At 41.7% G+C, this 13,751-nt stretch overlaps 1 protein-coding gene across 1 annotated transcript in view; it reads left to right on the top strand.

Moving 5' to 3' along the window:
* LOC122795645 (leucyl and cystinyl aminopeptidase) overlaps positions 1-13,751 on the top strand; it is a 1,650,338-nt gene that overhangs the window by 447,948 nt on the left and 1,188,639 nt on the right. The window contains exon 3 of the mRNA XM_044063917.1: positions 13,512-13,650. Within this exon, the coding sequence (XP_043919852.1) occupies positions 13,512-13,650 (139 nt within the window). The remainder of the gene's footprint in view (positions 1-13,511; positions 13,651-13,751) is intronic.

The raw sequence follows: 13,751 nt of genomic DNA, 5'->3' as shown, positions 1-13,751 counted from the left end.
TAGTTAATTTGGTTGTATATTTTTTGTGTGATGTTGCTCTTAGAAGTTAATTTAAAATCTCTCTGAATTCTGTGATAGCTGTTTTTGATTATCCTTTTCTTTTAAAATTCTTTATTCATTTGCAGCTGGGAAATGAATTCCTTAAATGAGTACGCCATTAATGATTTGCCAAAGCACAAGTAACTTGTACAGTGTACTAAATGCTAAGTATCTTTAAAGGTAACAGCTGGTAACACTGGTGATCTGTGTTCCTTATGACAAAAGTTGGATGATATGCTTACGATTATTAGTCGAAAATGTAGACTTACGGTTCTACCTGACATAAACGAAACCCCAAAACACCGACAACGCAATCACCGAAACCACATAACCGACAGTACAAAAACACGAAACCCCACATGCCCGACAATGAAATAACCGACGGTACACAAACACGAAACCTCATACACTGCACACACCACAATCACAACAATCAACAAACAAAACACATTCCCTGTCCAAAAACCACGTACACAACACAAGCACACCAAAATCCCTACAAACCCACACTAAACCTCACATACACAACTACCTACAACCCTAACCCTAAGGTCCGTCACTACCGCACATTTACCTGACCCGCTCCCTAACCCTAACTCACTTATCCCGCCCCTAACCCAAACACAATCACTACCGCACACTTACCTGACCCGCTCCCTAACCCTAACTCACTTATCCCCCCCTAACCCAAACACAATCACTACCGCACACTTACCTGACCCGCTCCCTAACCCTAACTCACTTATCCCGCCCCTAACCCAAACACAATCACTACCGCACACTTACCTGACCTGCTCCCTAACCCTAACTCACTTAACCCACCCCTATCCCCACAGACCGTCAGTATCCACACTTACCTTACTCGCACCCTAACGTCCGTCACTACCGCATACTTACACAGCCTTTTCCCATGCCGGCATCCTCGGCATCGGTGCTTTCATCCGTCGGGTCGGTCTTCTGCACTGCCGATCTTCTGGGGCCCGTCGCGTCGGTCTTCTGAACTGTCGATCTTCTGGGGCTCGCGATTTCCCTGTCGATGTTCTGGCGTGTCGTCTAACTGAGGTAGAACCAGACTTACTGATGATTGCACTTGAGCAATTGGCACAGTTTGGAGAACTGTTGTTACATATATTAGTGACTGGACTGATGAGATAAATAATGTTAGGCAAAGAGTACAGATTTAGGAAAGGAAGTGTCTGTTATTAGTAAAGGTCACTCCACGCCTATGGAACAAGATAATACCACTGGTAACTTTGGAATTCTGGATATAAGTATTCATCAATCTGAAGATTCAGAGCCTGTAGAAGAAAATGAAAGAAAGGAAGAAGTTCACAACAAATAAAGAAAAATAAACTGTTTTAACATTTATAAAGCAAAAAGAATACACACCAAAAAGACACTGTTTTATCATGTAACACACAGATTTCAGGGAATAACATTTTTATACCAGAAAACTTTCAATCTACAGAAAAAGGTGTACATCTGATGTTGTCAATCTTCATTCATTCTTCACTGTTGGGTTTCGGTTCCATCCTCTCAACCGGCTCAGCCATTGTATCAAGCTTGTGCCAGCCAGAAACCCTCGAGCTAAGACTACCCATAGTGCCTCTCTTCCCTTCCCTTTAGGTCTCGTTTGCCATGTAGAGTTTTAGGACACATCAGCCATGCTTTCAAGCTAAGTGCTAATTTTTTTTTTCGTAAAATATCTTTACTAAAGCTTATTCTTTAAGTCTAAACTTGTCGCTAACTTAGTTTTCCTGGTTACTGTTGATATTTCCTGTGTGTGTGTTGTTTTTCTCCCTTTTTACCTTTCTGGTATTTCTCACATTACCATCACTGGTATAGCCCCTCCCTTCCTCCTTACCTCTGGTAATTCTTTAATACCATCGTTGGTATTCCCTTTTACCCCTTTCTTTACCCCTTCTTGGTATTTTCTTCGTTATGATTGTTGGCACAACCCTTTTAAAAAAAAAACTCTTTCTTGCTTTTCTTGCTTGTTGTTGTGTGTGTGTGTGTGTGTGTGGAAAAGTTTTTTGCTGTATGTACTTTTTTTCTTCTAATTAAAAATGGCAGAGAAACATGAGTACAACTAGATTTAAGCAGTGTGAGGAATGTGATAGAAAGATGCCCAACGCGGACGGGCATCTTGTGTGTATTGTTTGAGGGTGCCACATTTAGAAGTCCAACCACTGTGTGAACTCTGCAAGGGTTTCAGCACTCTTGCAGAGCGGCGTAACAAATTCATCCTCAAGGGGCTGTTAAAATGCCCTTTTAGTGAGGCTTTGTCTAGTGCCGCTGTGGTGCACCAGGTAGCATTGTTGCCTCACAGCAAGAGGTTCTCCCGTTCGATTCTCAGGTGGAGCACCTTCTGTGTGGAGTCTGCATGTCCTCCCCACGGTCGAGTGACGTTAAAGACATGCAGGTAGGTGCGTCCGTGAATGGGTGTGCCTTCCTTGAAGGTTGGGCGTCGGGCTGGCAACTCAGCACTGTAAAAATCCACTGCCGATCATTAGCGGACCGGAGTTCTGCTATGGCGACTCCTAACCAGGAAAAGCCGAAAGACATTACTAGTGAGGCTTTGTCTGAGGTGGAGACGTCAACGTCTCCCAAGAAAGAAGCAAAAAAGAGGAGCCACTCTGTTCTGGCATCTCCTAAATCTCTTGACTCAAAATCTTCTACAGGCCAGGTTCTACAGGCCAGGTTTCTTCCTCTGAACCAAAGCCTAAAGTTTCAAAATAGACACCTGCAACCATTTCTGCGCCAAAGCCTATAGCTTTCCCCACAGTGCCGACAACTGTTACTGAGCCAACAAAAGTCATCTTGGTACCGATCCCTTCAATGGTACCTGTGACCCTCTTGGTCACTTCCACTCCAGCACAAACAACTGGTCAGCTGACCGCGATGCCGAAGGTAGAATCCTTACTCGGGACTAGGTACTCCCATCTATTGACCCCTTTTTTGGTCAGCAGTTGAGTCCCTTTATTGAATGTTCAGAATCACCCTCAAGGATGTCTATGCATTCCACCAGGAGCCTTTCAGAACTTGATGTAGTTAGGTTAGTGGATCAGCTCTGTCTAAGACCTCTCTCCCATCTGGAGCTGAGGTCTGTTTCCAAGGACTCCAGCTTATCTTCATCCTTCAACCTGTCTGCAGGTCTTGGAGCCCCCGACTTTGATGCCACTCTCAGTGCCAACTACTTTGGTACCGATGCTTGGTTCCGGAACCGGCTCTGTGGTCCACGGCTCATTCAGAGATGACCCAATCATGGGATTGTGACTTTGCTGCCAGCTCTGGGATCCCTAGTTTGGTGCCGATTTTTTTCCATGACACCGTCTAGGGTTTTTGGTGCTTTGACAATTCCTAGTCCTTTCTGGGTTCCTTCTCTGGAGGTGGGCTCGTCGGAGCGGGGTGTGACCCCGATTATGAGGTTGTCTTTCTCTGTTTTGGGCTCCTTTCAGATTATGGAGAGGGCTGTTGGCATCATAGTTGTTGGAGTGTCACATCTGTATATCCTCTGGCTTGCAACTAGCACAGTCTGCTACATCGGGGCAGTGAGCACAAGAGCAGCAAGACACCCTGCTGCAGGGTAGCATCTCTTTGGAGTCCTCCTCAGACCTTCTCCCTGAGAAGCCACCCCGTAAGAGATCATGCAAGAGGAAGTACATAGATTGTCCTGAAGAATCTCTTACTGAGGATATAGATTACGATGCTCCACGGTCACCCCCTGAAGATGTCTCCTTTGGAGACATCCTAGAAATCTTGAAACAGAGAGATGATTGGAAGCCCACCAACCCTTTCTCCGAGGAATCTTGTCTTCTTGCAGGCTTTTCGTGCCCAACCTTCTACTTCTTGGGTGACCTCACCTGCCTAAGAATTGGTCAAACTCATCATGCAGCATGCTTGGAAGGCCCCTGACACTATAGAGTCAATCCCTCAGAGACCGGACAAAATTCTTTCTGCACCAGAAGATCAACCCCACTGGTCTAAAGGCTTAGTGGTGGATGCTATGGTGGTGGCGGCTGCCACAAAGAAAACTTGCAGAGGAGATTCCTGCAGTCCATCCTCCAAACCAAGAGTCTCGGATGATGGACAGATTTGGGAACTGGGTCTATGCTTCAACAATCTTTGCCATATGGTCGTTGAATTTCTTGGCACATTTTACGCGTCTTCAGAGGGACCTGATCACTGAACTTTCAGAGACCTTGGCAGATGCAGTGTCTGAGGAGGTATGTGATAAGGTTGCCTCCCATCCTGCGACCTTAGAATCGATATTGAACTCGTCCATGCGGTTTATTGCACACACAGCCGAAGGGATGGCCAGGGCAGCGGGTACAGGCATTGGCATTAGACATCATGCTTGGATGCGCTTATACGACTTCACAGACTCTTTCAAGTCTTCCTTTATCAACCCTCCGGTTGATGCTACCTCGTTGTTCGGCCTAAAAGTCAGAGGCACATTTAGCCAGGTGCAAGAAGGATGGAAAGACCCTTTCTGCTGTGGGCATGCAATTTTCTGGTCCTCAGTGACCTTATTCCCAGGAATCAGAGGGGTGGAAAGATGTAGTTCAGAAAGTCCCAAGGGCCTTTTTGGGACACACGTGGTGAGTTTTCCCTCTGGGGCAATGGGGGCAACTCATCAGGAAGATGCCCCTCCCTGTGGCAGAGGGGGGCCCATGTAATCAGCGTTCCAGAGATTCTTTTTCTGGACAAACCCTACCATTGCTCCTGAGCAGCTGCCCAGTTGCTTACCTCTGGAGGCAGTCTGGGGAAGATTCTCTCTGCACCACTTAGTCTATCACTCAATAACATCAGATTCCTGGGTACAGATGAGAATTACCAGAGGTTACCATATCCCGTTCGATCTTTATCCAAGACCACAAAGGCGACTCCCTGATGTTCCACCCAGTCAGAGGGATACAGCAGTACTACAAATTCAAAAGCTGGTTCAAAAAAAAAAAAAAGTAATCCAAACAGTACCACCAGACCAAATAGGATTTGGATTTTACTCAAGATTATTTTTAGTGCCAAAAAAGACAGGGGATTGGAGGGCAATTCTGAACGTCTGTGTCTTGAACAAGTCTGTTCGACGGACAAAATTCCGGATGGTCACGGTACAGTCTATCTTTCCGGATGATTGGATATGCTGTATAGATCTTCAGGATGTGTATTACCACATAAAAATGGACAAGTGCTCCAGATGATACCTCCACTTCCGACTGGGAGCCAGTCATTACCAGTTTCGAGCACTGCCCTTTGGTCTCAGGGTGTTTAAAATGCATGACCGTGGTAGCAGCTCACTTAAGGCTACAAGGATTCCATGTGTTTCTATATTTAGATGAATGGCTCCTCACTGCTCCCACCAGGCATCTACTGCTTCACGCCTTGGTCTCCATTCTAGAACTTGCAGAGTTCTTAGGCATTTCATTAAACAGGGAAAAGTCAAAGCTATCCCTCACACAAGATATAGAATTCATCGAAGCAACATTCAACACAAAATCCTGTGTGGCTGCTCTGCCTCTTCAGACTGCAAAGGCTGAGGTCACAGCTTCAAGTGATACTCTGTCAAGACAAAGTCCTGGCTCGTTTAGTCTTAACAATTTCTGGGGTCAATGGCAGCAACAATCACCCTAGGTCCTTTGGCGAGGTACCACATGGGACTACTTTACTGGTTCCTGACTTCATAGTGGTTTCTGTTAACACATCCGATGTCCTATCCAATCTGCATAGCCAACTGATGCATGCAGGATCTATATTGGTGGATGAAGCCAGAAGAGGAATTATGGAGTCGCCTTTTTAAACCCTCTCAGCCCAAGGCCGTGGTGACCACGGATGCATCCTTGATGGGGGGGGGGGGGGCATTTTCAGGGAAAGACCGTCCAAAGCACTTGGTCCCCCTTAAAGACCATTTTGCATAGCAGTGCCCTAGAACTGAGGGCGGCGCTCTTAGCATTGCAAGCATTTCAATCTGCCCTTCCTTCAGGGAAAATTGCTATCCAGTCAGACAACATGTCGGTGGTCTGGTATATCAACAAACAAGAGAGGAACCAGATCCTACCCTTTGTCGGGAAGCCGTAAGAGTGTGGCAGTGGGCGATAGCCTCCAACCGCTTTCTGATAGCAGTGCACTTTCCACGGCATTCCAGCGTGATTGCAGACAAACTGAGCAGATGCATACTCCTGCCTCATGAGTGGTCTCTCAATCCCAATGTACCGGTGAAGATATTTTGTCGATGGAGACAGCCTTGCTGCGACCTGTTTGCATCTCCCATAAACCACAAATGCAGCAGCTACTTTGCCCTGCCCCCCCCTCTTTGGGGGAGTCTCCAAGAAATGGTCTCCTACATGATTGGCCCCTGGGACTGCTTTACGCCTTTACACCTTTCCCCTAATTCCTCAGTTTTTGAAGAAAGCCCAGTGTTTGAGAAGCAAAGCAGCTACTTTGCCCTGCCCCCCCCCCTCTTTGGGGGAGTCTCCAAGAAATGGTCTCCTACATGCTTGGCCCCTGGGACTGCTTTACGCCTTTACACCTTTCCCCTAATTCCTCAGTTTTTGAAGAAAGCCCAATGTTTGAGAAGCAAAGTGATCCTCATTGCACCTTATTGGCCCCGCCAAGTCTGGTTCCCCTTACTCTGACCTCACCTAGTTCACTGTCCATGGACTCTGGACCCACATCCAGACCTGTTGTCTCATCTGCAGGGGCTGGTCCATCCCAACCTGCAAAGATTCAAGCTGACGGCTTGGTACTTCCACTTCCAGTAATTGCCAGACAGACTAATCTGTCTTCCTCAGTACAAATGATACTTCTGGCTTCTCATAAACCATCCACCAGAAAACTTTATCTTACTAAATGGAACAGATTTGTGCTTTGGTCTTATGGAGAAGGAATTGATCCATTTTCATCCACGATTAATAAGATATTAGAATATGTATTAATTTTATTCCAATCAGGAGCCTCAGCTTCTACTATTAGAGTTCATTTAGCTGCTATTTCAAATTTCCATAATGGCTTTGATGACCTTTCCTTAATGTCCCATCACCTTTTCCAAACATTCCTAAAGGGCGTTTTGTATTTGAAACCACATTTTAAAGAACCCATTGAACCTTGGAATTTGACGTTAATCTTGCAAAGTTTGATAGTCAGGCCTTTGAGACAGTAGCCACCTGTGATATCAGATTTTTATCTTGGAAGACCATATTCCTGGTAACCATCATGTCGGCCAAGAGAACATCAAAATTGCAGGCTTTGTGTGTGAACCGTCCATATATCGTTTTTTCACAGAGAGAGTATCACTTAGAACTAATCCCTCCTTTCTACCCAAAGTTTTATCGGACTCAAATATTAATCAGTCCATTGACCTACCAGTTTTCTTCCCAAACTTCTCAAACAAAGGAGAATATTGTTTGCATTTGTTGGGTGTACATAGACAATTACGTTTTTACTTTGATAAAACAAAATTGTTTAGGAAATCGGACCAGTTGTTCCTGTCTTTTTCAGGTACTCAGCTGGGCAAACCAGTTTCCAAAGTTACCTTTTCGAAATGGTTGAGAGATTGCATCACTTGGGTTTAGTTTAATTTGGTCATAAACAAATCAACCAAGGTCAAGGCTTATTCTACCAAATTAGTTTCCACTTCACTAGCCTTTCATTCTAGAGCCTTAATGGATAACATTTGCGCAGCGGCCACTTGGTCTACCCCTTTATCACTTATTACAAATTGGATATGGTCTCCAGAGGAAGAGCATCCTTTGGCTCTATGGTTCTCAGAAATATCCTCCCATAGGACCGCTGGGGACTTTGTCCCAACAGTCAGAAATGAATGAAGATTGACAACATCAGATAAAAAGTTATGTTCTTACCTTAACGTTCCATCTGTGTTGTCGATCTTCATTCATTCTTGACATTCCACCCCCCAACCCCCTCCAAAGACTCCTGGAAGTTCAGAATTAGTCCTGGTTTTATAGTATGGCAGTTGCTCAGACAAAGTGTCCACGTTTTATTTCTACAGGCAAAACTCGTTCTGAAGGGAAGGGAGAGAGGCATTATAGGTAACCGAGTTTCTGGCTGGCGTGAGCTTGATAAAATGGCTGAGCCGGTTCTGAGGCCAGAACCGAAACCCAACAGTCAAGAATAAATGAAGATCGACAGCACAGATGGAACGTTATGGTAAGAACATAACTTCTTTTTTTTCCCAAAGAGAAGGCAGAAAAATAGGGGCAAGGGGTAGGTAAAAAGGAGGAAATCAAAACTGAACATAGAAGGATAGAAGAACATTACTGCAAGAAGGAAGAGGAGATGAACAGAAGCTGACAACATGACTCGTACTGTGGTTGTACAAATCCAGATGAATGAGAATTGTCCACTTGCAAATGTAATAAGCAATGTAAACAGTGGATTGATAAGACTAATGGTGATGAAGATCATTCCTTTGTAGCAACTGATGAGTAGATATCACTGAATTAGAAGGTGAAGACTCTTCAGATCTGGTCAGAACAAATATTATTGCAATTGAAGATTGTTATTAGAGGCACTGATACTTTGGATAATTTTATACTTGCCAGGAGCAAAGATAAAGGATGTCAGAAACCCTTTAGAACACCTTAATGTAAGGAAGCATGGATCTGCTTTTTTCATGTTTGTACAAATTGTCTCACTCACAAGGACTCACTGCTAGTAGGGAACTAACAGCCCTCTTAGATGCAATAGTTTATACTAGTGTTAGGATATATTTTTCACAAATCTCATAGTGAAAGGAAAGTTGGGTCTCCATGAATGACAATATTTTTTTGGTAAATACTTGTATGAACAAATGTCTAGTTTTAAAAAAACTGGAAACGTATAGAGCATCTGAGCCTAATTTTGGGCTTGCATATTTAGACAGGACAGTGTGCAGTTGTCAAATTGAGTGAAGAGAATTTTTACAGCAGATATTTTGCAAAATTTGGCAAACAAAAGACAGGATTATTGCCAGATAGCAACATCTGATGCATCTTTGATGGCTGTTAATGCTAAGAGCATTAATAATAAAGTTTTTTATTATTGGAAAATGTGCTACATTTTTACAAGATTGATGATGTTATTGTTTGTAAAACATGGTTAAAGAACAATCATTGGAAACCAGTTCTGCCAAGGTTTAAAGGTTTTTTCTGTAACATACATTCTAACAAAAAAAAAAAAAAAACAGGTGGAGGTGTTATGATAGGGATTAAATATTATGAGACCGGTGATTATTACACATTCAGTGATAACACCAATACTGTAGGTTGTGTAACTGTGACAATGAATACAACTCTGGAATACATAACAGTTGTTGGAGTCTGTAGACCACCAAAGTCAAGTGCTGATGACCTACAGAAATTCATACATTTCTTGCATGAAACTCAGGGGGAAGAGTAATAGTGGCTGAGGACTTGCGCTTACCAGAAACCAACAGAAATAATATAGATTCAACATTAATAAGGAAATTATTTGTTCAGGAACAGCAGTTGCTTCAGATAGTAAAAGAAACATACTAGACACTGTTTGTGTTCCTAAAGAAATTACTTTTACTTCATGTCAAATTATACTACCATTGATGTGCAGTGATTATGAGGTTATAAAGTTTAATTTGTTGCTAGATAATTCTGCCAAACTGAAATCTAAACCAGTACCCAGAAGATTAAGAACAGATAGTATGGAATCAAAAGTGTCACTGTGTAAAACAATGAAGTCATTATCTGCTAGTTACATTAGACTCAAAGTTGAGTATATGGAAACCTTTTAAAAAAAGCATGAATAAACTGGAAAAAGTACAGTGGAAATATACTAAGAGCATCCATAGATGTGAAAATTTAAGTTATTCTGAAAGACTAAATGTCTGAATTTGTACAGTCTCTCTTACAGATAGTTAAGAGGAGACCTTATTGAGGTGTATAAGGCACTTAGAGACAACTACCTCTGGGAATGTTTGGGGTTATCAACAAGTAGTAGAGAATCATCAGACAGCCTACGTAGAAGGGTCTGTAGGAATGAGAAGTGTACTAATTAGGTCTCAGAGAGTAGCTAATGCATGGAGTAGGCTACCAAATAACATTAAAGCAAGCATTAGCTTAGATTAATTTTTAGGAACAGCCTGGACCCGCGTGAGAACAATTGAAGTATCACTTGTGACATAGACAAATGTACATTTATAGAACAGTAATTAAACCATATTAACAAGTTCACATTTACAAACATTACAGGATATATAACAAATGTATATGATGCATAATCTAGGCAACATTACATAAATTATTACATTTCTACCTTCTCTTAAACCTCATTCATCCTCAAAAATGTTTTTTTTTTGTCGTGCATTGTTCCCACAATTTTGATTTTTATATTTAATTTACTCTTATCCTTTTCTAAAGATCCCACTTCCTGTCCTTTTATCTCTGTCATAATATTTACTACTTTTATAGTTGGTTTAGATTCTGATTTCCATTTTTTTTCTTTCTCTGCAGCCACCAGAATTAAATTTAACAAGGCCTTACTGTGTCAAGACAATTCTGATCTTGTATCCCAGCTCAAAAAAATTATTTCTTTAGTTACACTCATTTGCTCACTCAGTATTCCTGACAGAGTACTCTGTGGACAATTTTAAAGTCTACTAGCGTTTCTCCCCGGGCCTCCACTGAAAACAGGCTCTGTGGAACCTAGTCTGACATTCCCGGCCAACAAATGTTAAATAAAATAAAAATAAAATACTAACTCATTACACTCCCAAACATAAGTTTCCCATTACCTCTTTCTTCCCATTCACACCTCCAACATTTGCCACCTTGAGGAAAAATTCTTTGTAGTCTGCTTGGGGTATAAAAGTATCTACACAAACACTTCCAAGCAAAAATCCTAAATCTTCTAGACTTTGTTGCTGTTTTGAAGCCATACATATGGCCTCCCATTGTTTCTTTGTGAATTACATATCTAGTCTCTCTTTCCAATATGTTCTGACCTCTTCTGATTTATTCCTATAGTTTTGCAGTATTTTATATGTCCTGCTTATTATCCTTTTTAAACAGCAGCTTCTGTGCTATATTCAGTTAAAAACTCAAATAGTGCAGGTCTTTCATTTAGGATCCCCCTAGCCCTTTCTCTCTATGTATTAATCCCTGATAGGGAAGGCACTCATTAGCATGCAATCCAAATGCCTTCTTGGCCTCTTTCCATTCTCTTATGTTTCCTTCACTAATTATTTGCTCCAAGTACCTTGGTTCCTTTGCTAGCTTCCTCCATTAAATTCCAGTCCCCTCTCGCCCATTCTCTGTACCCCTAATTGCAGTCTTTCCTATCAGTAGAATCTTTTTTCTCCATCCCCATGTTTACTTAGAAGCCTTCTACTACTTTATGAATATAATAATCTCTATGACTGTTATTCTACTTAAGGATCTGCTTCAGCAGCTGCTATAAAAAAACATGCGCAGTGTAACATTTCCCCATTACCTTTGTTTAAGAGAGAATGAGAAACAGTGTCTGTGCACACAGCTGCCACATCTTTTTGGGTATTAATCCAAACGTTGGATCAGTTCTTTTCTGTAAATGCTACATCTCTACAGACAGAACCAGTCTTATTAACATCACAGAGAATAACTACTAATTTGTCATGCCCATTATGGTTTTGATTTATTGAGTACTACTGATACTGAAACAAAGGAATATGCGCATAGCACAGGATTAGTTTGTGGAAACTGAATCTGATGCTGTGTACCATCAGCTTACTGATCGTCATAACACTCAGGAGTGTAGCTTACAGGCAGTAGTATTTTAGTCTTGTGCACAGCGAATGACTACTATTTTTTTAAGGAACAAATCAAGGATGGCGGTATGACTGCAGAAGTGAACACCTATAATGCAAGAAGGCATTTGTGCCTCTCAGTAAAAAAAAAAAAAAAAAAATCAACACAAATTGAAGAACAGAAGGTTGCTCTGATACATAATTGTTGAAGTGCTGCTCTGTATGGGAACCGATAACATGACAGGAAATGTAAAACTAAAACAGTGGGATACTTTTGATCTTATTTGTACACCATTCAGGATAAAAGGGGGCACAGATCTTATTGCAACCGCTGGGGGATAGAAGTATTAGTTTGTATGCTCCTTCCTTACAAGAACTTTGAAGTAATAGCTAATAGGCATGTTGCTAGGCACATATGAAGCAAGACGCGTTCACTAAAGTGACAGCTTTGCTACTACACTACAGTGAGGGGAGAATCTGTTAGTGCGGGACCATGCACTGACATTCTAACAAAAGACTGCATTTATACTATTATATTTTGTTAAAGCTGTATAACCAATGTGAATAGTATGGAAGAAAAACTGATGAAAACACTAATGAGGGACATTTAGGGAAAAATGCAAGCAGTCATGTTTCAGGTGTGTAAGATTCTTTGACTCAGTACTCCCATGTTGTCAGCAAGAAGGAACAGAGCATCATTTCCTTTTGTCTTGCATGATTCATGAAGGAGACGTTCAATGGATTCAGGGAACAAGAACATAAAGCAGTAAAACACAATTTCATTAATATGGCTGCTGTGGTGATGGCCATTTTCTGAACAAAAAGATACTTAAATGTTTTAATTTATGCTTAGGTTCATAGGTAGGTACTAGGCTATCGGCCCTGGGGCCTATACAAGCCCAGCCAAAAAGGTACCCTGGCTTTTGCCACCCAAGAAAATTATTTTCCTGTGCCACTGTCAAGCAGAGCCACAGACGTGATCCCTGGGGTGAATTTCCTATTTCCCATCCAATCATCAAGATTTTTCTTGAAGAGTGCTAATGAGGATCTTTGTTTGATATAGATAGGTAGTTTATTCCAGAGTATGGGAAGTCTCTGGGACAGGAATCTATCCCTCCTCGGCGGAGTATCCTAGGAATAATCCTTATGCTGATTTTCATGCGTAAAAGAACTCTGAATACAAATAAACAATGAAACGGGCACATTGATGACTTCCAAGGTGGAGTTTTTCTTTAACATTTGGAGTTCTTTTTTGCCCTTCATTAGGATATGGGAGGAGCTATACTTTCTGTAGCATAGAGTGGGAAGGGCCACTTTGCTTGTTTTCTTGCCCAGTAAAAACACGATCAGTTTCTGTGATTGGCAAATGCATCATTGTTTTAATTTTGGTTTTCACCATTTCTGTTAGTTTTTGCTGTTAATAAAGTAGTTCTCCAGTATTAGTACATGCTAAAATGCAGAGAATTCTTTTTATGTGCAACGTTTTGAGGTAAGACAAATTTGAGAATGTTTTGCAACTTACAGTTTGAGAGTTACGGCAGACCTGCTGATCTCCAGTCAAAAATGTGGCATTTTATGAAACTAAACAAAAAAATTGTAGTCATACAATCAGAAGGCTCCTACTGAAATTACTTAATGCTTATTGTTTGTATATTAAATCAGACACTTTGGTTTGAATGTGCGGTTTAGAAACTGCTAACTTTTCTTTTCTCTATTCTTGCAGAGAGCTGGCTGCCACTCAGTTTGAACCCTTGGCAGCAAGGATGGCTTTTCCCTGCTTTGACGAACCTGCATTCAAAGCTACATTTCAAATCAAAATTAAACGACCAAACACATATACAACTTTATCCAACATGCCAAAGGTAAAGATTTGGGTTCTTGAGTGAATTTAAATAATGCATTTTTCTGCAATAGAGTAATTGTAAGTGTGCTTTTCTTCTGGGTAAGTTTGCCATTCCTTGAG

Source organism: Protopterus annectens, chromosome 2.part2 (assembly GCF_019279795.1).
Source record: "Protopterus annectens isolate FY-2018-M chromosome 2.part2, PAN1.0, whole genome shotgun sequence".
Taxonomy (NCBI): domain Eukaryota; kingdom Metazoa; phylum Chordata; order Ceratodontiformes; family Protopteridae; genus Protopterus; species Protopterus annectens.
The sequence above is the reverse complement of the archived record's forward strand: the minus strand, read 5'-3'. Positions and strand labels throughout refer to the sequence as shown.